Below are 23,966 nucleotides of genomic sequence, written 5' to 3'. Positions count from 1 at the left end.
AAAAAAAAAAAAATAGAAAATCATCACCATCCTTAGACAGATGTGCTACGAGAAAGTCCACAGCCTCCCTGCATCACTTCATGCATTAATTCTTACACTGCCTCAGACTCATAGTCTCTCTGGGGGATCAGGCAGTTTAATAACTTTGACAAGTTGCCTAGAATAGCCAGCGATACCCTGTGTCCTCATTGAAGATAATCAAGTTGTGCTCTCATCAACTTCTCAATTCGAAATGAGGGAACTACCAATTTGATTGAGAATTCAATTCAATAGAATCATTTTAAAGTTGGAATAGAAAATAAACGAGATCCATCATTTGCTTACAAGCCTCCAGAACAGCTAGTTTCTCTGTCCACATACATTTCACTTAATTCACCTCTGATCTCAACTGTGCTCTGTCGTAATACAGTCTGGCCCTCACGAAGGTCCCTCGGTGACACTGTGCCACAGTAAACTCCGTGGACCTTCGAAGAATTGTAAATTAACCACCTTGGTTTCATCTGGTGTCTTTAGACTCTTGGGTTTGCTTTCCAGCTCAGCAAAAAGGAAGAATGTGTTATAAAAATATAAGCATGAAAAAAATATAATCAAGAAATGTTTGCAGGCTCTTCCAAGACAGAAGCAGAACAAGTAACAGGGAATGATGTCGGGAAAGAAAGACGTCAGACCTTCTTGGGTTCTGTTTGTTCTCTGGCTCTGCCACCAGAAAGCCAAATCTCTGAATGCTAACCAAATTTGTCTTTAATCGTTTTGTGTTTTTGTGAATTGGTTTCCCCACCTCTATATCGGTAGCCCCTGAAACAACACCTAAACGAAACAATGAGTAAGTTTAGACTGAGTGAGTTCACAGGACACATTCCTACTGAAATTTGTAGCAACAATAGCATTTGAAACCTTAATCTCAGCAACCTTCTCTGGTTGCTGAAATTGACTGGCTGCACGGTGGCTTTATCCTCAGCTGGTGGTCAAGGTGCACATGAACGACAACAGCACCAAGTCCCTGATGGTGGATGAGCGGCAGGCGGCCCGAGACGTTCTGGACAACCTCTTTGAGAAAACTCATTGTGACTGCAATGTAGACTGGTGTCTCTATGAAACATACCCGGAACTACAAATCGGTGAGTCCTGTCGTTCTGGCAACGGGCCGGAGCTGAAGTCTTCCTCCACTGAGTGAGTCGAGGAGAGAAATGAAAACCTTCCTTTATGTGTATGTTAATTCAGGTATTCATATGTGGTCTTTACAGTTTTAAGGAGTGATATTTTAGAATCTGCACCATAAATCTCATTATTTCATTAGAACTATTTAACTAATCATCCTCTGATTGCCCACCTCACAGAATTTTCTACCACCTGGTATTATTTAAAGGAAAAAATGCTAATATGAGAAAATATGGGTGCAGTGGTGCACCTGTAGTCCCATCTACTCGGGAGGCTGAGGCCGGAGGATTGCTCCAGCTGCAGTGTGCTATAATCATAGCTGTGAATGGCCCCTGCAGTTCAGCCTGGGCAATATAGCAAGACCCCATTTATTTTCTTTTTTGATTTCTTTTTTTTTTTTTTTTTTTTTGAGACAGGGTTTCACTTTGTTGCCCCAGACTAGAGTGCCCTGGCGTCCTAGCTCCTCGAAACCTCAAACTCCTGGGATCAAGTAATCCTCTTGCCTCAGACTCCCGAGTAGCTGGGACTACAGGCACAACTCCTGACTAATTTTTCTATTTGTAGTAGAGACAGCAGTCTCACCCTTGCTCAGGCTGGTTTCGAACTCCTGAGCTCAAGCAATCTACCCCCTCAGTCTCCCAGAGTGCTAGGATTACAGGTGTGAGCCATCGTGCTCTGCCAAGACCTTATTTCTAAGAGAAAAGAAAGAAAAAAGGGGAAAAAATGGGATAGTTGATCATTGTCGCTGAATTAGGAGTTTTTCCAGGTCTATTTTGTGGAGGGTAAATTGAAAACCTGATGCTAAAATATAAACATAACGGGAATGTTACAGTATGACTCATGTGAGAATTAAGAATCTCAGAAACCTGATAAAAACTACAAAGCGTTATGTTTAACTCAACAATAGCCTGTTTCTCAGAAACCCTGAGGTCTTGGGCCTGAAAATACCTTTTCTTATTTTATCAGAGAGGTTTTTTGAAGACCACGAAAATGTTGTAGAAGTCTTATCCGACTGGACGAGAGACACAGAAAATAAAGTACTATTTTTGGAAAAAGAAGAAAAGTATGCTGTATTTAAAAACCCCCAGGTAAGATGACCCGTATGTTGTTAAACCATATAAAACATAGAGGATTATTTTAAGGTCACCTGTGCAACAAACCACACTCTTCATTATCTCACAAAATACCACCAATTTGTTCTTTTTCAGACAAAAGCAAACTCCATTCTGGGGCTGTATATAAACTAAGGGCCCTTTGAAGGATTCAGAAAGAAAAGAATCCACTTTGTTTCTTTTCATTCATGATCCAAATCACATGTATCCATTTGTGTCTAATCCTTCCCTCCCGTCCCTGTTCCTGTTTGGCTTCTTGCCTATGTTGTTACTAAGCTTCCCCTGTGAAAGATGCTCTTTTCTTGGTTGTTTGCATATTTGGCTGTTATCGATCAGTTGTTAACTGGGCTAAGTAAAGGAGCACCGGAAGAAATTGCACAAAATACTGTGATTCCATCCTCCAAATAATTTACGCAAGTAAAAAGCATCATTCTGCGCTTTGAAAATGATTCCCTTAAGTCATGTGTACAAGGGTGTTCCCGGGACTAATTGCATCAGGATCGTCACATTTTCTTTTAGGGATGTCAGAAATGAAAGAAAAGTCTTATCCAGACATCTACGTGGAAGATGCTGGAATGTTTATTAGATTTTATAGAACATGATAGGTTGGCTGCTAAGAAAGATATAGGAGGAGACAGGGATGATGATCCCCTGGTTACAGGCAGGAAAATGGGTAGATTCTGGTGGCATTAGCTGAAGGAGGAAGCACAAGAAAAGAAACAGGTCAAGAGAGGAACGTGATGAGCTTGGTTCTAAACATGCCGAGTTTCTCCCTCGCCTTCAAAAATTATCTCCTTTTACTGACTGCAGATTTAGTGTGAAATTTCGCATTTCACTTAATTATTTTCTATCTGGTGAGCAATATTTTATCTATAAATGTTAAATATATTGCCCTTAAATTTTTCCTTGGGTGGTTTTCCTTTCTTTGTGAGATAGTGGAAATCTCTCCATTGCTGAGGTATCTCCCATCTAACCTATTATCAGCCTATAAGGCATCCACAAAGAGAGAAAGTAATTGGATTTCCGTCACTGTCCTTATTATCCCCAGAAGCTTTCCTTGTGTCAAAGGACTTTTCTCTGTGATTGCAAAGTGAAACTTCTGGAGATGAGGATACTGATAGGAAATGACTTCAGTTCTTAAGGTGTCAACCATAAGAATTTATTTTCTTAGGATGTTTATAACAAAGGCTACTTGCTATCAAATGCAGAGAGAATAAACTGATGATCCAGGGGGAAAGGAAATTGCGAGAAACAATGATAAACTATTTCTGTTTACTTACTACCTGCTAGGCTAGATGCTATGCCTATATTATCTTCAATCTTCATAACTAGGAGGGTTAATTAGGATGTATTTTTATTCCTCCTTTACAATTGAGAAAACTGAGGCTGAGTGCACTTAACACAGTGGTTACAGCACCAGCCACATACACTGAAGGAGCTGGGTTCAAATCCGGCTTCAGGCCAGCTAAACAACAATGACAACTGCAACAAAAAAATATTTGGGCATTGTGGTGGGAGCCTATAGTCCCAGCTACCTGGGAGGCTGAAGCAAGAGAATGGCTTAGTCCAAGGGTTTGAGTTTGCTGTAAGCTGTGACACCAGAGCACTCTACCCAGGGCAACAGCTTGAGACTCTGTCTCAAAAAAAAAAAAAAAAAAGAAAAAGCTGAGATCAAAGATAGGTCTTTGTTTGATCTTGTGGTTATCATTGAGGGTGTTGATGAGCAATTCTCACCAGTTAATTATTCTGTCCAGAGCTCTCCAGACTATAGGAAACCCAGAATGATAAATTACAAGATAAATTGAATACAGCTCTCAGGACAATACCATAAATGGAATCAGTTGACTCTGAGAGGTTACTAAAGTGGCTCAGTTTTGCACAGTGAGAAAAGACTGATCTCAAGAGGGGTAGATGAGAAGCCCAAGCTTATTATTATGTGTTCTGTACAGAAGTGCATGCCAAGGCCTGGCCCAGCTCACCATTCCTTGAGACCCATGTGCTGTGTAACAATCACGTTGTCTTGCATGGTAAATGACATCCTCTATCTATGCCTCTAGGAAACAGGAATGATATTCTTACAGATCTGCACGGGTGTATTCTAGAGTGCTTGGAAGTTCAAACTCTGTCTTTCTCCTTGGAATCTGCATTTACCACTTCAAAGTCAGTTTTTTTTGTTCTTGGCCCACCCCTAGCCCCTTTGATGGATAAAAGAGAGTTCTGTGGTTTGAATGTGTTCCCCCAAAATTCCCATGTTAGAAACTTAATTGCCAATGTAACAGTATTAAGAGGTGGGGTCTTTAAGAGATGATTGGGTTATGATGACAGGGCCCTGAAGAATGGGCTAATGCCCTTATCTCAGAAGTAACTTAGTTCTCCCAGAATTAAGTCATTTGTCACAAGAGCAGCTTGTTACAAAAGCGAGTTTAGCTCACACTTGCAGTGCTTTTCACACTTGATCACTTGCTCTTCCACTTTTCTGCCCTGTTATGACACAGTCTGAAAGCTCTCACCAGAGGCTGCCACCACGCCCTTGGACTTCCCATCCTCCAAAACTGTGAGCCAAATAAACTTATTTTCTGCTGGGTGCAGTGGCTCATGCCTATAATCCTAGCACTCTGGGAGGCCGAGGTGGGTGGATTGCCTGAGCTCAGGAGTTGGAGACCAGCCTGAGCAAGAGCAAGATCCCATCTCTACTAAAAATAGAAAAACTAGCCTGGGGTTGTGGCATTGAGCCTGTAGTCCCAGCTCCTTGGGAGGCTGAGGCAAGAGGATTGCTTGAGCCCAAGACTTTGAGGTTGCTGTGAGTTATGATGTCACAACACTCTACCCAGGGCAACAAAGTGAGACTCTGTCTCAAAATACATATATAATTTTTATTCTATACTTTGTTCTGGTTCTTAACTGAAATTTGGTGGTGGTTATAGTTTACAGTTGGCTGTATTAGTGAGGACTAGAGAAAGGAACACAATTTCTTCTCCCTCTCAGGTGTAGAAGGTCCGGGCTATAGTTTAGATGCCACTGTGGTAGAAAATTCCCTCACGGCATCTTTCTTCCATTCCCTTCCATCCTCCCTCTACCTGAGCAGAAGACTTGAGGGTACCGATTGTTGACCATCCAGGACCAGGCACGGCTTGGAGGGAAGCCACACGGTTATCACTTTTATGGCCCTCAAGGTGGGCCGCTGTATTAAAGAAAGGTCTCCCCATAGCTTCTGTGCCCAGGATCCTCCCACCAGCCAGTTGGGTATGGGTACGTACTAGTCAATGTCTGAGGCATTAAAAAAAGTCCACCTCTGAATCTCAGCAGCTCACAGCAGCAGAATTGCCACTCTGCTGTGGTCTGCAGCTTATCTGTCTGTGGCTCCAGAATGTGAGTCAGGCTGTCCTGGGACAGACAGATCTGTGATATGTTCTTCCCATGATGCGTGACAAGAGTACAGGCAACCAACGGGAAATACGCTATGAACCTCCAGGCCTTGGCTCAGATCTGATGATTCGTCTCTTCCATAGTCACGCTATTGACCACAGCAAGGCCCACGGCCAGACTCAGCATCAGTGAGGCAAGGAAATAAGCTCCACCCACTCTGGAGACAGTGACAGCCACCTGACCACATGCAAAGAAGGGGGACGGTGCTGGTCTGATCTCTGTTCAGGTGGACTGTGCCAATGCCCTGGGCCTCGCCAGCCTGGCTCTTCCCTGGTACTCCACAGACACCCCCTATTTACCATCCTCTGTGCCTTTGTGGATGCTTCTTCTCCTGCCTGGAAGGCTACCCTTGCTCTTGATTCCTTTAGCTGAATATGCAACATCTTTCAAGGCCTGATGCAAACCTTGATCTCCTCTGCAAAGTTTTCCTTCAGCATCTCAGCCCATAGTAATTTCTTCCTCTCTGAAAATCTATCGAACGTGGCTCATGTTTTACCCAGTGTCACATATCTCCCCGCTCTGGAGGGATAGAGTCATCCATCCGTCTGTCATCTGATGTTTACTTTCTCAGTGTGATGGCAGGCTTCTTAAGAACAGGGATGCTTTGCATGTGTGAGGGTACTCCCAAACATTTACTCATGGACTCACAACTGCTTGCTTAATTTCCTCTTTATTCTAAGAAGGCGACATTTTATAAGTAATGTATTTTCTCTGTTTCTTTTTATGCAGCTGTCCCACAGCTCACTCGCAGAAGCTGTGAGAAAAGACGGCTGGGACCCAGAGTCTCATTTTCTATTTTAAAAATTTCCTCACTGCTCAATTCGGACTTGTACAGAGAGTGATTAAATTTTGAGTTCCCCTGCTTGTGACGAAGCAGCCCCACTGAGTGGGCTGCCTACACCACAGGTGAAAGCGGTGGCCTGGGGGCAGTCAGTGATGGAAAGGACTGCCCTCCTCCAGCTCAGATTCACTTTGTGGTTTTGCTTTTTCCTTAAAAGGAAAACAAAACACCGGGTAGCACCCTCACTCAGAAGGTAAAAAGTTGTTCAGAAGCTGAAAATATAAGGGGTGTTGTCCGAGAAAGTCACACTACAGATCCCGACTCTTTCAAGCACCTTTGTAAAATGTGGCTTTGCACAGTTTGGACGGGGTCTTCCCTTCCCTGTCCCTGTGGGGGGTGACAGGTGCTCCCCCTTTCTCAGATGATGATGAGAAACGTGCTGTGCCATCTTCATCACCCTCTCTGTTCATTCTTACACCATCTGTGATTCAGATCCCTCACCCTATCAGTCAAGGTTTGCTTTTTAGCAGCAATCTGTGTCTTCACACTTGTGGAAAAAGTCATCTTGTGTTGGGTCACATTGTCTTATTGTGGGAAAATACATATAACATGGAATTTATCATGTTAACTATTTATAAGTGTAATCTTTGGTGGTACTAAGTACATTCACGTTATTGTCCAGGTTCTCTCCCATAATATTTACAGTATTTTTTTAGATAGGGTCTTGCTATGTTGTCCAGTCTGGACTCCAACTCCTAGGCTCAATCAATCCTCCCACCTCAGCCTCCAGAGTAATAGGGAGTACAGGAATGCACCACCATGCCTGACTCTGTACTTAGAGCATTTTTAATGCTGAGAAAAAAATTTTAAGAACTCAAAGCTCTGTCACTGTTCAGCCTCAGGTGAATCACTTAATCCTCTGTTTCTTTCTTTCTTTTTTTCTTTTTTTTTTTTTTGAGACAGAGTCACCCTCAGTAGAGTGCCTGGTGTGGGGTCATAGCTCACAGCAATCTCAAACTCTTGGGCTCAAACAATCCTGTTGCTTCAGCCTTCCAAGTAGCTACTACAACACCTGGCTTTTTTTTTTTTTTTAAGAAATAAGGTCTCACTCTAGCTCAGGCTGATCTTGAACTCCTTAGCTCAGGCAATTCACCCACCTTGGCCTCCCAGAATACTGGGATTACAGAGGTGAGCCACCGCCTGAGCTCCGCCTCCTGTCAGATCCCACCCGCCTCACACATACACCCCCATGGAAAAATTGTCGTCCGTGAAATTGGTCCCTGGTGCCAAAAATGTTGAGGACCATTGTCAAGAACATGGAATTTAACAGCTCAATGACATCGTATTTTTGGCTAGCCTTTTCTATCTTATGTTTCCTCATTGATTGTGCCCTATGGGAGGGAGAGGAGGTGTTCCTCCAGCCTCAGTGATGCAGTAATCTGCATTTCAGAGGGCCCCGGGGTGACTGATTCTGTACTCTGGGGTTACCTGTTCACTGCGCATGCGTACACCTTCTCCCTCCAGCAAGACCGTGAGTTCCTTGCAGTGTCTACCACGGTAATGAAGACTTACTGAGCTGATCTTTTATCCTTCTATTTAGAACTTCTACTTAAATAACAAAGGGAAGAAAGAAGGCAAGGAAACCAATGAGAAAATGAATGCTAAGAACAAGGAGAGTCTACTTGAGGTAAGCTTAATTTTACCAAGAAGAAGAAAGGAGAAGGACTTTTGTTGTATCTATTTTTAAACTATTTGCTTCCCAGAACAATGGGAAAGTTTGACAATGTGCTGAAATGTGAAGTTGAGGTTTTAAAATGAAATGATTACTAAATTATAGCCATTGAGATCATCCAACGGTTGCTTTGAGTCAGTTGTTAAATGTGTGGCTTTGAACAATATGTTTTGCTTTTCAGGCAGTTGAATTAGTAATTCTTGACTAAAAAGACCTGAATCCTCATAAAACTCAGGTCCTAACAAACCATATCTTTCATGACCTACGTGCTGCAACAGAAATCAGATGTGAGGATGTCACACTTTTTTTTTTTTTTTTGAGACAGAGTCTTACTTTGTCACCGTTGGTAGAGTGCCATGGCATCATAACTCACACCAACCTCCAACTCCTGGGCTCAAGTGATCCTCTTGCCTCAGCCTCCCAAGTAGCTGGGACTACAGGCACCCACCATAACACCCAGCTATTTTTAGAGATAAGGTCTCACTTTGCCTCAGGCTGGTCTCCAACCTCTGAGCTCAGGCAGTCCACCTGCCTCATCCTCCCAGAGTGCTAGGTTTACAGGTCTGAGCCCCTGCACCCAGCCTTCACATGTCTTTTTAAAAGTAAACTTTAAGATGGTCTTCCAGCAGCCAGGTGTGGTAGAAAGAGAGAGATTTAGAGTTAGATGGCCAGGTGTGGTATCTCACACCTGTAATCCCAGCACTCTGGGAGGCTGAGGCAGGAGGATCCCTTGAGCTCAGGAGTTTGAGGTTGATATGAGACTAGCCTGAGCAAACCAAGACTCTATCTCCACTAAAAATTGAAACATTAGCTGGCTATTGTGGTGGGCACCTGTAGTCCCAGCTCTTCAGGGGGCTGAGGCAGGAGAATCTCATGCACCTAGCTAGGAGTTTGGGGTTACTGTGAACTAGGCTGACATCACGGCATTCCAGCCTGGGGCAACAAAATGAGACTATGTCTTAAAAACAACAGGTATGAGATTTGGAATTAGAGACTGGCATAGGTGCCAGCACTGTTCTCGTGCTAATGGGCAAGACTCAGACCTCTGCAAACCTCAGAATCATGCTGGATCCTTACAGAGGTTCAGCGAGATGGTGAAACCACAACGTGGTGGTTACTGTACAAGGTCTGTGATGACCACCACCAGGACGTGTTCCAGCAGTTCCCTTATTGATTTATTTTATTTTATTTTATTTTATTGGAAACTACTAATGAGTTTTCACCTACTAGTTATGTTGAAAATCAAAGCTCCCAGCATGTAAGGCAGGTAAATGAAGCCAGATCACATGGGCATGCTAAAGCCACAGCCGGGTCTTATTTACCCACCACAGTGTGTGGGGCTTCTTGAGTTAGTGAATTTTGGACTTCTCTTGAAAACTTAGAAGAACTGATGATGCCTAAGCCAGGGTTCCCACTTGGAGCCAATTGGCAGACGCTGAAGAGCGCCCTCTACCGTTCACTAAGGTCCCCAAATCTGCTGGTCTCTATCCCCTGCCAGACTTTTCAGCCCTGAACCAAACGAAGCAGGTACCAGGACCTGCTGTTTGCCAAGACCCGGAGCACCTGTCACCGACTCTGATTCCTGGGACCACGCTCAGGAAGGTCCAGCAGCATAGTCCTTGTTCTAGGACTTCCACAGTGCTTTACAGTTGGCTGTTAAAGAAAATACAAGGCACCTTTTTAAAAAACCATCATTATCCTGTCTAAGCAGGGCCAAAAATCTGCTTGAATTTAAGAAATTGTTGAAACAATAACTAATTTGGGGGAAATTGGGAGAAATGGGAGCAAGAACCTTTTCCGGCTCTACTCCATATAAATTTAGTGGGAAGATGCACAATTCAGTTATTTTGCATTTAGGAGATGAAATGAAAGGATGCTGAGAGTTATAAAAAGAAAGCCAAAAATAAGTTGGAGCATTTGAACTGACATATAGAATCACATGTAACTTTGTCCTCTGGCTTTTTAAAAGAAATGTATTAAGGAATATAATCACGTGCAAGTTTTGAGAGGCAAAAATCTATAACTGGAAAATGTGCTTGGTCATTCTTTTCTGATACTGTAGTGCTAATAATTGCCTTTGTCATTCTTTGAAAACTATCTCAGTAATAATATATAACTATTATTATACAAGGTATTCATTTCTGTTTAGAATTATATATTATACTTTTTCTACTTGCCAGCAATGAAATAGTAATTATGTTTTACTTATCAGAAAAGTACTAACTGTTTTATTTTTGAATTTATGTACACAGTAATAGCCTTTATTAAATGCTTATTTTTACAATATACCAGGATTGTACTAACAACCTTATGAAATCAGGCTATTGATTCATTAATGAGGTAACTTGAGGTCTAACTCAGAAGCCAGGGTTCTCGGCCCTGTGTTATTCTTCCTCTGTTTTGGCAAATAGCATATAATGTAAATAGGTGTATTCATTACATGTGTTATGGACAAAATTGACTTTTAGTTTCAAGGCTAATTTGCAGGTTTGTTTCAACGTGAACAAAAACATGTGCTTTATCTTTTGCGGGTTTTATGTCATCGGAATCTTAATTTCAGGAAAGCTTCTGTGGAACGTCAATCATTGTGCCAGAACTTGAAGGCGCTCTTTATTTGAAAGAAGATGGAAAGAAATCGTGGAAAAGGCGCTATTTTCTTTTACGGGCTTCTGGAATTTATTATGTACCCAAAGGAAAGACTAAGGTCAGAAAAAATAAATAAATAAGCGCTTTAGCAATAAAGCATTTCATGTAAGTAGGACAGAAATACTGAGGTGAGGCTGGGGCAGTGGCTCACGCCTGTAATCCTAGCACCCTGGGAGGCCAAGGCAAGTGGATTGCTCAAGTTCAGGAGTTCCAGACCAGCCTGAGCAAGAACAAAACTCTACTAAAAATATAAATATTAGCCAGGTGTGTTGGAGGGCACCTGCAGTCCCAGCTACTAGGGAGGCTGAGGCAGAAGGATCACTTGAATCCAGGAGTTTGAGGTTGTTGTGAGCTAGGCTGATGCCACAGCACCCTAGTCTGGGGCCACAGAGTGAGACTCTGTCTCAAAAAAAAAGATACACTGAGGTGACAATTTAAATACACTCCCAGTAGCTGTAAGATCCATGGTACAATAATGTTTATAGAAAGACACGGCCCAGTGGGATAGAATTACTGGAATGTTTTTGAATTTTTTCCATACTGTTCTCTTGAAAATAAAAAAATTTTACCTATTTTAAAATGAAGTTTCAAAAATTATACCAAAAGCACTTTCCAAGAGATTATTTTGTTTCATATCTATTTCGGAGGACCTTATTTACCTGTATTTAACCCTCTTGTTCTACAATAATTATAGTAAAACTTCTTCTTTCTGGACTCAGAGGCATTAGAAGCGTTGATAACATCTTCATCAAGATTTTAGCCCTTATACTCTGAACACTTAAATGTTCTCTGAGGTGTACTTCATGCATTTTCCTGCCTAATTTAACAGAATATTTTAGACATCAGTTAACTTAGTGACTTGGGATTACTGCCTCGAATCTAAAAGCATATGTTAAGTTCTTCTTCAAAATGTAATTTTAACTCTCACTCTGACCATTAGCTTTCTCTAAGACCTTTCTCGAACTCCTGACCTCAAATTATCCTCCCATCTTAGCCTCCCCGAGTGCTGGGATTACAGGCGTGAAGCACTGTACCCCGCTCTAAAACCATACTTAGAGGGTGGTGACATTTCCACCTTCTGTTCACCTTTTAGAAGAATTAGGATGTATCTTTAATCTATTATATATGCACGGTAGCCATAAAGTTCGTCTGCAATTTAAAATAGTTTTACAAACTTTATGGCCATCCTGTATAGTTAGGATCTGCCAAAGCATTTTGCCTTTCCTTCAGAATCCAGGGCGCCACCAAATGGCGTATTTAGGGATTGCACGCTTTCTCTGGTCAAGCTTACTCCACATTTGGAAGCAGGTGAAGTCCTGGTGAACGTCCGGGTCTGCTCCTCTCCTAAGGAGACTGTGTCATCCCTGTGGAAGGCGAGAAGGGCACTGTGGGTAATGCTCAGGCCAGGGCAGCACCTGTCCTCCTTTGCCCCTTTCCCTCTGGTTTCAGTCTTAGATCTGATTCTTTCCCACCTGTGCCATCCATCATCCTGTCCCACACCAGAGATCTAACCATCGACCTACAGAGAATTTGTTTTATTTTAGAAATGTTATGTCTTGAGCATTTAAATATAAGTGAGACATATAAATAAACCAATAACAGACAATATACTGAACGATAAAAGTGTTCTTACAGGGTTGGGCCAGGTACCTTGTGTCACTGCTGCCATGAATATTGGAAGGGAGGAAGTAACCAGCTAAGTCAAGGAAAAGAATAACAAGTAGAGGTATTGGAAAAGAAGGGGCAGAAACTCTCATTTTGCACAGTTGACGTGATTATCTACCCAACCCCCAACTAAAAAACTATGAGGACCAAAAAAATACCAAATACGTTATTTTCATTCATATAGACAATATGCAAATTAAATCGTAATGCAAAATATTTCATACATAGTAAAAACAAAGCACCTGACAATAAGCTTAACAAGAAATGTTCAAGACCTATATGGCATAAAATATAAAATTTAAGAAAGGAAGTGAAGTAGAACTGAATAAATAGAAACGTACTGTGTTGCTAGATGAAAAAGATATTAATTCTCCTCTCCCCATATTTTTTCTAAAGTCAATGTGACTAAAGAAAAAATTTCAGCAGGATTTTTTTTTTTATTTGAAGTTCATGAACCAATTCTAAAATTCATCAGAAAAAGACACTTCCAGCCTGGGCACGGTGCTCACACCTGTACGCCCAGCACTCTGGGAGGCTGAGGAGGGAGAATTATTTGGGGCTAGGAGTTTGGGACCAGCCTGAACAACATAGTGAGATCCTGTCTGTATAAAAGAGGGGGACGCATTTCCAAAATACCAAATAGATCTCCCCCCCAAAATTGCAAAGAACATCGAGGTAGGGCAACTCCTCCAGGTATCAAAACATTAGATAAAAACAGTACATCTAGAGCCAAAGGGTTCACAAAGAGCCATCTAATATATGTATAAGGCAAATTAAAGTTAGCATTTTTCATCAGTGGGGAAAGAATCTGGTATTCAAGCACTTGCCTTGAAATCATTGTCTATCCATTTGGAAAAAAAAATAGTTCCCACTACCTCATTTCGTCTATCAAGTTAACTTCTACGTTGATTGAAATATCTTTAGAAAAAGAGAGTATAAACCCTAGGAAAGGATATAAGTTAATTATGTTTACTGGACAATATTTGGGAGAATACTACCAAACTATGAACCGTGGTACTTCTGGAGAATAGGAAAAAGGTCTAGTGAAGGAAGACATGGATTTATTGCAGACTTATTTTTTAATTGTTACAAGTCTGCATTTTAATTAAAAAACTAAAACGTTGAAACTCCGGAAGAAAATACCGTTTAAGATAAAAAATGCACAACCCCAGACAAAGGAATAATTAGACACTAAGGTGTAACAGTTCTGCCTTTTATTCATTCACTAGGTAAGAAAGTATAGACTATGAACGGGGAAAAAAAAGAGCGAGGGAACAAATTTGTAACTGAAGTGTAACCAGATATGTAGATGAGAGGTGGCAGTGTGCACAGTGCACATTAGCCATGGAAGACAGGGCTCTGTTGCCATGGCAATGTGCCTGCAGCAAAAAGAAAGCATGAAAGAAATCCATTTTCCCAGGAAGAAGGGCATGAAGTGTGTGCTAATTTACTGGGCCTCGAGTTTACCTCTCACTGTTTGTCCTGTGGGGGGACTTTTTCTTCTTTTAATGCTCGATCACAAAATCCATCACAGACTGAGCATTGCAAAAGCCAGAATGAAGTTTCTGAGTAGGTGGTGACCTTATTCTGACTGCATCAATAACCACATCTCAAGGTCAGTCGGTTCTGGCTCTGGGAGTCCCCAGGAAGTCACTGGGACTGCAGTATCATGGTTCCCGGTGTTTCTGGGGCAGCGGCACGCTGTTTTATCTTGGTTGCACCCTTTTATTAAAACTGACAGATAATGATTGTCCATATTCATGGGATACGCACTGATATCCTCACACATATAACACACAGGTATCAGATCATGCTAATTGGCAGATCCATCGTCTCCAACACGTATCATTTCTTTGTGTCGAGAACATTCACTCTCTTTTGCCTCTGAAAATACAGGCTTGGTTTTTAGAAAACTATATATGGTCATCCTTTATGTCTATGACCTAAAAGTCCGTATTTTCTCTACTCATGTGTAATCTTTTGTCGTGCCTTCAAAAACAACCTTGGAAAACGATTAACTGTCATCTCAGCTGAGGTTATTTTTTTCCCTCTCTTTCAGACATCTCGAGATCTGGCCTGTTTTATACAGTTCGAAAATGTCAATATTTACTACGGGATTCAGTGTAAAATAAAACACAAAGCACCCACCGACCACTGCTTTGTTTTAAAGGTATGTTGTAAAGAAATCCTTAATTTAGATTTGTAAGCAAGTTGGGATAATATTTTCTTTTAAGGAAAAAAAATGTTAAATGGTATATAGTTCTCCACGAGTGTACCATAATAAAAAAATTTTAAGGGCAGCACTTGTGGCTCAAAGAAATAGGGCGCCGGCCCCACATGGCAAAGGTGGCGAGTTCAAACCCGGCCCCAGCCAAAAACTGCAAAAATAAATAAATAAATAAAATAATTTAAAAATAAAATACAATAAATTTTTAAAACCAAAATAGGAAGGGGAAAAACATTTTTATTAGTTTGGGTCGTTTTCCCCCAATGCCTGCTATCGAAGCCTAAACCGTCTCTCTGTGGGATTCTTTATCATGTCCAAAAACAAAAGGCTCAAATTTTGAACCTATTTAATTTATAGTTTTATGGAGAAAACTGAGAGGAGTTTATATTTCTTTATTTATTGGAATCATTCCATTGGGAGATTGGAATCTCTCCATTCCAAACTGAGAGGAGTTTATATTTCTTTATTTATTGGAATCATTCCATTGGGAGATTAGAATCTCTCCATTCCAGACTGAGAGGAGTTTATGTTTCTTTATTTATTGGAATCATTCTGAAAAGAAGTTTTCAGAAAGTAGAAATGTGCCAAGATGTTCTAGAAAAAAATGAAAAGAGCGAAAATAAAACTTTAAAAAAATCACTAGGTAATGAAACTTTTTAAGGAACGTGTTGTCAACAGGCAAAAACACATTGCCAAGTGTTTACTATGGTTTAGATTTTTAAAGATTAAAGTCTCACATCAGTCACATCAATAGATGTGCTACTATGTTGTTTCCCCGAAAATAAGACACTGTCTTATATTTATTTTTTCTCAAGAAGGCACACTAGGGCTTATTTTCAGGGGATGTCTTACTCTCCACACCGAAATGCATTTGCCACTTCATTATCTTTACAAAACCCCAACACATAATACTTTTACTCTTTCTATTAAAGAAGGACAAAGTTCCCTTTACTTTGTCATTGCCCCTTTCCTCTTTTAAATCGCCTATACTTTTATTTTTACCCTATCAAGATTGACAGCATTAATATTACTCCAAAAAAAGATACGCTGCCTAGCCATGCCCATCACTAGGTCTTATTATCAGGGTAGGGCTTATATTTAACAAATGCATAGAAATCCTGCTAGGGCTTATTTTGGGGGTAGGTCTTATTTTCAGGGAAATACAGTAGAACCACACATGTGAGATACTGAGGGTCTTTATGTCTACAGACCTCTGAGATGAAAACCATTGGTAAGTTTTTCTTTGTGTTTATTCTTAGTCAGATGCAATACTTAGGCCAAATCACTCAGACTTAATAATACTTTTTTTGAGACAGAGTCTTACTCTGTCACCCTGGATAAAGTGTTGTGGCATCATCATACCTCTCAGTAATCTCAAACTCTTGAGCTCAAGGGATCCTCCTGCCTCAGCCTCCCAAGTAGCTAGGACTACAGGTGCCCACCACTGTGCCTGGCTGATTTTTCTATTTTTAGTAAAGATAGGGTCTCATTCTTTCAAACTCAGGGAATCCCCCCTCCTCCACCTCCGAGAGTGCTAGCATCACAGGCGTGAGCCACCTCACCCAGCCCAGATTTAATAATTTTGACTCCTTGCATAATTGTGTTACTTATTCTAAACATCAAATAATAATTGGTTGAAATTATTGGCTTCCTGGAGGACTCAGGATAGATTGCGTCGTTTTCGTTTAGACATCCTAGTTGTCTTTTTCATGACTGAGCATCCATTTTTTGTATTGACACTGTAATAGCTCAGTCAACCTGATACTTAAGATGATTTTGGAATCAGAAGTCCAAAATCAGAATCCTAAGAGAGCCTGCCTGTTTTTATGGTCAGGAACAATCAAATCAATTGTAGAAGAGTCTGGCCAGTAGCACTGAACTAACGTGTTCCTTAACACATTAACTGCCCCGTGAGTTGTGTTCAGTTTAGGGTAATTGAGCCTGGGGCCTAGTGAAGTATGTGCCTCTTGACCTACGTTGACCTAATAAAACACCATGGCCCCAAGGGAAAAAAATTTTCTAGTGTGGCAGTCAATGTGCTAAACCTCTTTGTAAATAATTTTTCAGCAAAAGGCTTAGGTAGGGATGCTCCTAGGGAGAGTTCAAGACACAAAGGAGAACAGGCCACAGCAACTTGTGTATGATGGCCCTGAAGCCTCAGGGATTTCTGCATTGCCAAGGGAGCCAGAAAGGACCCTTATGCCCCTTACGTAGCTCATCTAAGAACCATAAAATCTGAGGACTGCAAGATTTAGGAATCATCTGATACTTAATTCCCCAGTATACATTCATAGCACACATGTAGTGTCAGGAAATGGTGAGACTGGCCTGTGGCGAGGTGTGCAGACCTCATCAACCAGAGTTCTTGTGGGCCAGGTACAGTGGCTCAGACCTATAATCTTAGCACTCTGGGAGGCGAGTGGATTGCCTGAGCTCAGGAGTTGAAGACCAGCCTGAGCAAGAGCAAGACCCCGTTTTTTACTAAAAATAGAAAAAAACTAGCTGGGCAGTATGGGGGGTGCCTGTAGTCCAAGCTATTTAGGAGGCTGGGACAGGGGGATCTCTTGAGCCCAGGAGTTTGAGGTTGCTGTGAGCTATGACCCATGGCACTCTACCCATGAGTGAACTCTGTCTCAAAAAATAAAATAAAATAAATAAAGAGTCATTGCCTCTGTTTTATGTCTGCAAGCTGAACATAAGGGAATGCCCATGGTTTACTATATTTGGTTGGATAACAAACTTAAGAAATTGTTTATTTCCCTGCTTAAATGGTACCTTCATGCAAACAGCTGGTTTTGTGCTAGCAGTGAGATTGACAATCTGCCCTGGGCACTTGGCTGTCACCTGACATGCATCCAAAACCAAACCAAACCAAATTAATATACCAAACTCAAAATAATAATGCCAGTTTGCCAAATGCGGGGCGGGGAGGGGGGGACTGCCTTCTAAGAAGAATTGCAAACACCAAAGGGACAGAAGAGACTGCCAATGACCGTCAGAAATGCTACCGGTAGGTCACAAGGCTGTGTTTCTGGTGCTGAAAGACAAGGGCATCGGTCTGGCTTTGCAAGTTGTATTGTCAGAGAGATGCTTCGGGCATCTGTGGTTTGTTACACTCCATCCAATAAGCTCTGCTTAGAGTATCAGTATGACCTTCAGGTTAATTAAGGCAACAAATCCTTTTTGCTATTGGGTCACCTTACCTGAGTTAAGAGAGATTCCCAATTTTAAGGGCCTTCAGAGAGGACGATTATTGGAGTAACATTTGCAAAAAATTAAATCTAACATTCAGAATTAATAACGAGTAAGCGTTGACTTTGCAATAACAATGAAATGTACAGCAACTGTTCAAAAGAAAGCGTCTTCTGCCATCTGCCGGCCAGATGGAGAACTGCAGCGACATTCAGACGCAGACGCAAAGCTGTCCCCTCTCCAGAGACAGAGGGACTGCCATAGCTGAAGGAATTGACTGTTTTTCAAGCGATGCTGATACAAATTCTGAGGGCTGAAGGACCTAAATAAAGAAAACAATCTATTTAAAGATAAGAGAGTAGACTTTCCTCAACTGCCTCCAAAATCGAAAAAGAAAAATTATTGATCACTTCTGAATTTTTTTTTTTTTTTGTAGCATCTTTAAAATGTGGGATTGGGCTTAATAGCTTAAAATAAATACAGAAATTCTAGGTGATAAGTCATGAGGTAAAATGTATAGTAACCTCCCTGAGCCTGTTTTCTCGTTTGTAAAACTGAAAATTACTAACGTTTTATCAAGCTCTTAGAGTCTGTGTCTCATTATCCTTTCTGGGTAAAGACAACAATTCCACAGGCTCCTATCAGCTGGGTCACTGTCACCAGGAGGGTAACTAGTGTGGATGGATGCTGCCTCTCAGGTTCCAACTGAGGTTTAAAAACACCTTGGAAGTCAGTGATTAAGCTGAAAGCAAAAGTGAAGTGGAGAGGTCTCTGCAACACCCTAAGAGAGGGCCAGGCATGGTGGTTCACAACTGTAATCCCAGCATTCTGAGAGGCTGAGGCAGGTGGGTTGTTGAGCTCAGGAGTTCAAGACCAGCCTCAGCAAGAGTGAGACCCCATCTCTACTAAAAATAGAAGAACTAGATGGGCATCACAGTGGGTGCCTGTAGTCCCAGCTACTGGGGAGGCTGAGGCAAGAGGATTGCTCAAGTCCAAGAGTTTGAGGTTGCTGTGAGCTGTGATGCCATAGCACTCTACCCGGATTGACAGAGTAAGATTGTATCCAAAAAAACACAAAACGCTAAGTGAGGAACTGGACGGCTTCTTTCCACTTCTCTCCTGTCCTGTCCACTGAAAGATATAGACAGATGCTTCCAGCTGTCTTGATCTTTCCATGTCACCTTCAGCACTATCAGAAATGTGTGCTGAGGCTCAGCACCTGTGGCTCAAGTGGCTAAGGTGCCAGCCACAGACACATAAGGTGGCAGGTTCAAATCCAGCCCAGACCCACCAAACAACAATGATGGCTGCAACCAAAAAGTAACCAGGTGTTGTGGTGGGCACCTGTGGTCCCAGCTACTTGGGAGGCTGAGGCAGGAGAATCACTTGCGCCCAGGAGTTGGAGGTTGCTGTGAGCTGTGATGCCAGAGCACTCTACCCAGGGGGACAGCTTAAAGCTCTGTCTCAAAAAAAAAAAAAGAAAGAAATGTGTGCTGACACTAGTAGGACTAACAAACTCCTCTGAAGAACAGAGGAAAAGAAGAAAGAGTTAGTACCCACCCACCCATCTACACAATAGTTGTGGTGGTAATTACTTTTCTATATAGTGAAGTTTATTAAAAGTTACAGTGATCCATGAAAATTCACATGCCACATATTTTAGAACATGGGTTTGGTTGCTTGTAGCTCACCTGATGGCTGCAAGTGTTCTTTTTTTTTTTTTTTCCTGAGACAGAGTCTCAGTTTGTCGCCCTCAGTAGAGTTCCCTGGTGTCATAGCTCACAGCAACCTCCAACTTCTGGGCTCAAGCAATTCTCTTGCCTAAGCCTCCCAGGTAGCTAGGACTACAGGCACCCACTGCAATGCGGGGCTATTTGTTTAGAGACAGGGTCTCACTCTTGCTCAGGCTGGTCTCAAACTCGTGAGCTCAGGCAATCCACCCACCTCGGCCTCCCAGAGTCCTCGGATCACAGGCATGAGCCACCGTATCTGGCCAACTGCAAGACGTCTAATGGAATAGAAAACGTTGTGCTTGTTTATCTCCTTCAACAATGATTCTGACATCTGGAGAGTGAAAAACCTGCCACACCCTAGGCCATGTACTAAGCATGGGGGCAGGGTCTCCAATAGTGGATAAGACAAAGTTCCCACCCTAATGGAGGACACAGTCCTTCAGAGACAGAAACATAACACAGAGATTATTAAGGCTGATGAGGGTAAGAAAAGGTATCTCTCTTTCTCCTTCGTGCCTGTCTCTATCATCGTTCTCCTGGGAGGCCTGGGTAAATCTGCACAGCATGCAAAGCCATTGATTGCCTGGTGCCACTTGTAATAAGTGCACCAGACAGAAATATCCCTTCCCCAGGCTGTCCACCCAGGCTCTCTTGCGTAGAAGTAGTTAAGAGAAGGACATAACCCTAGGACTAGATTTTATTAGTTACAAAGCCTCAACTCTTGTAGGCCTTAATTCTGTGACATAATAATTAGATCAGGGAAGTTCCCTTAGCACTGACAAATGGGGAAGTGACTCCGATCTCTCTTGGGGGACAGAAACATGACAGAGGCGACGGCTTTCGGAAGTTATAAATGGAGACATGAAAATCACTATTGATAAGAGTAAAAAGTACTTATGATAGATAGTATGACAGGTTTCTTAAATCCTTTCAAAATTTAATCATTTTAAATGGTGCCCCTCTTCACGACTCTAAAATTGCAGCCAGTTATTTTTGCTGCCACCACGGTAAATCACATATGTTGTTAGCTTTTTACAAATTGTTTCTGACAGGAGCTTTGAGTTCCTAGTAATGAAGTGTTTGTAAATTTTCTTTGAACCTGTTTCTTTCTAGCACCCCCAGATTCAGAAGGAATCCCAGTACATCAAGTATCTCTGCTGTGATGACGCAAGAACTCTTAACCAGTGGGTTATGGGGATACGGATTGCCAAGGTGAGAGAGGATTCCCACTTCACCCTACCTTGCTGATTTTCCAGTCAGCTTCCTGAGTCCAGCTTTTGTTGACCCCCTCTTGGGTACAGCCACAAGCGTTACCTTGTTCTGCCCAGTATTTTTTTTAAATAGTGGGGAATGTAGAAACAGGAACCTCTCCAGTGATCTGAGAATCAAGCGCTGATTTTCATGTAAGACTTTTCAAATATTTACTCATGGAGAGTATTGCAAGCTTAGAGTACAGTTAAGAAACACAAGATCATCTGGGCATAGTGGATCACGCCTGTAATCTCAGTACTCTGGGAGCCAAGGCGGGTAGATTGCCTGAGCTCAGGAGTTCGAGACCAGCCTGTGCAAGAGCAAGATCCGGTCTCTAATAAAAATAGAAAAACTAGCCAGCACAGTGATGCACACCTGTAGTCCCAGCTACTCGGGAGGCTGAGGCAAGAGGATCACTGGAACCCAGGAGTTTGACATTGCTGTGAGCTGTGATGGCTCCTTCACTCCAGCCTAGAGACAGAGCAAGACTTTGTCTCAAAAAAAAAACCACAAGATGGAATGTATGACAGGTAAAGACTATGATAAGTAGTCTTTCTATAGGTAAAGAATCGATAGGTGTAAGGCAGTGCCTGTGGCTCAAAGGAGTAGGGCACCAGCCCCATATACCAGAGGTGGCAGGTTCAAACCCAGCCCCAGCCAAATACTGCAACAACCAAAAATAAGAATCTATAGGTGTAATCAGCATTGTGTGGCTAAAGCTGTCCTCTAATGTGTAGGTGAAAATATTAATTGACTCTGCTCATTTGGAAAATTATTGAACATGTAAAAAAACTATTTGTGGATTTTTTTTTTTAATCAACACATACCAAAACAAACCAACTTGGTAGTCATGGATTTATTCTTTTTTTCTCCATGTGTATATTGCAGTTAAGTGCAGAATTTGAGCTAAAAGGGTTCCTTTCTCTCTTCCATTGTGTCCCCCCCCCAGTATGGGAAGACTCTCTATGACAACTATCAGCGGGCCATGGCCAGGGCGGGCCTTGCCTCTCGGTGGACAAACCTGGGGACCGTCAATGCAACGACACCAGCCCAGCCTTCCACAGGTACTCGGCGGAGGAGAAATTCCAACACATACTGAGCTCAGATCTTACGTTCAAAGTTTATCCAATACATTCTCTGAAAGCAGACCTCCGTAGATGCCATTCAGAATGGCTTCCTCTTCTGTTGGCTGGGCTGAACCTCTGCGGTCTCCCGTAAACCCCCATATCATATGAGTGACCTTTAACAAAGCCTTCACCAAAACTTTTTTCATGACATGCTGGTGGGTAAGACGCTGATTTCCAGTTTAGAGTGAGCGGGCAGAGAGGTGTTTCTCAGCAGCAGAGTACAAATACTCTATTTGACCGAGGCTCCCTTGGTCCCCAGGGGTCTGACCACATCAGGGAGTGTTTTGCCTCGGTGGCATTGCAGCTAGGATTTTGAATCCAATCCTGGATGTCATAGTGTGAAGGCAACTTGTATGTATTTGTAAGAAGGAGAACAGGACATCAAGGAATAAAGTGGGTACTATTTCTGGTTCCTACAACAATCATACAAAATATAGATCAGGATCCCCATACCACTCATGTTTATGGAAAGGAATGGTGTGGGCGGTGCCTGTGGCTCAAAGGAGTAGGGCGCCGGCCCCATTTTCCAGAGGTGGCAGGTTCAAACCCAGCCCCAGCCAAAAACTGCAAAAAAAAAGAATACTTTGGGCAGGATTTAATGTGGGAAATTCACAGCCCATAGGTTAGACAATCACAGCTGCAGGGTATCTGCAGAGTAAGTATCAGTTACTTTCTGGCTGTATTTATATCCTGTCTCTATACCCAGACGAAAATGACATTCCACCCACATGGGTGGAAACAGAGCACCTTCCGAGCCAGGGCCTTGTAATTCTGCCAATTAGACAAATATGTGACAGGTCTTTGTGGATTTGGGGAGACTATGAGATGCTGGTATAATGCACCCATAGATCCCACTGCAGTCACAGGCAACCTGCCTCTGAATTTCTCAAGAGAAAGAGGTAGAGATACAAAAAGACTTGGTGCCTGTGGCTCAAGTGGCTAAGGCGCCAGCCACATACACCTAAGGTGGCAGGTTCGAATCCAGCCCGGGCCACCAAACAACAATGATGGCTGCAACCTGCAACTGGCAGCTGTGGTCCCAGCTACTTGGGAGGGTAAGGCAGGAGACTCACTTGAGCCCAGGAGTTGGAGGTTGCTGTGAGCTGTGATGCTACGGGACTCTACCCAGGGGGACAGCTTGAGGCTCTGTTTCCAAAAAAAAAAAGAGAGAGATACAAAAAACCGATGGCAAATGAAACTCTAAGTTATGACTCGTTGGGCTGGTGGCCGTAACTCCCAACTCAGGGCCCTTTGGTTAAGGTGACCAGATTTTAGCATTGGTAAAGCAGGACACCATTGATGGGGTGGGGGGTGTTCTTGATTAAAAATTTGGTCTATATGGAGCAACAAAAATTTTCATAGAACACAAAAATAGTCCTGTAATTTTTTTTTTAATTTCAACATAAGTACAATTTACAAATATAATACATTAAAAACAATTATGTATAGGGTGGCACCTGTGGCTCAAAGGAGTAGGGCACTGGTCCACCTGGGCAACCTTGCCCAGGAGGGGAGTAAGGAGTTTACATTAGCCTTTTCATTTCCAAATGAAGTTACATTAACCTCTTCATTCCCAAATGGAGTTACATTAACCTTTTCAGCTGCCGAAAACCATATACTCCCTTCCCGTTGTCCCACCCTTCCCTAGATTGTCGTCCATTCTTTCCAAAAATCGGGACTTTTTAAAAACACCACGGGACATGGGACAAATTGTTAAAAAGCAGGACGTCTGGTCACCTTACCTTTGGTAGAAAGGCCTAGAGCAAGGTGGCTTAAACTTAATCAAAAAGAGTTTAAAAAATGTATATACTTACTATGCTTTGAACTTCTCTCAAAAATAATGAATGAATGAACTTTTAAAAAATGTTCATGGCGGCTCGGCGCCTATAGCTCAACCGGCTAAGGCGCCAGCCACG

The 23,966-nt window shown here is 42.2% G+C and overlaps 1 protein-coding gene across 1 annotated transcript in view; it reads left to right on the top strand.

Moving 5' to 3' along the window:
• APBB1IP (amyloid beta precursor protein binding family B member 1 interacting protein) overlaps positions 1–22,022 on the top strand; it is a 77,447-nt gene extending 55,425 nt beyond the window's left edge. The window contains exons 7-13 of the mRNA XM_023511479.1: positions 959–1,118; positions 2,125–2,246; positions 8,078–8,164; positions 10,770–10,913; positions 14,580–14,690; positions 20,786–20,884; positions 21,873–22,022. Coding sequence (XP_023367247.1) covers positions 959–1,118; positions 2,125–2,246; positions 8,078–8,164; positions 10,770–10,913; positions 14,580–14,690; positions 20,786–20,884; positions 21,873–22,022 — 873 coding nt within the window. The remainder of the gene's footprint in view (positions 1–958; positions 1,119–2,124; positions 2,247–8,077; positions 8,165–10,769; positions 10,914–14,579; positions 14,691–20,785; positions 20,885–21,872) is intronic.
• Positions 22,023–23,966: the final 1,944 nt, after the last annotated feature.

Source organism: Otolemur garnettii, unplaced genomic scaffold (assembly GCF_000181295.1).
Source record: "Otolemur garnettii isolate 467f Iridium unplaced genomic scaffold, OtoGar3 scaffold00019, whole genome shotgun sequence".
Classification (NCBI taxonomy): domain Eukaryota; kingdom Metazoa; phylum Chordata; class Mammalia; order Primates; family Galagidae; genus Otolemur; species Otolemur garnettii.
This window is presented reverse-complemented; position numbering and strand designations above follow the sequence as displayed.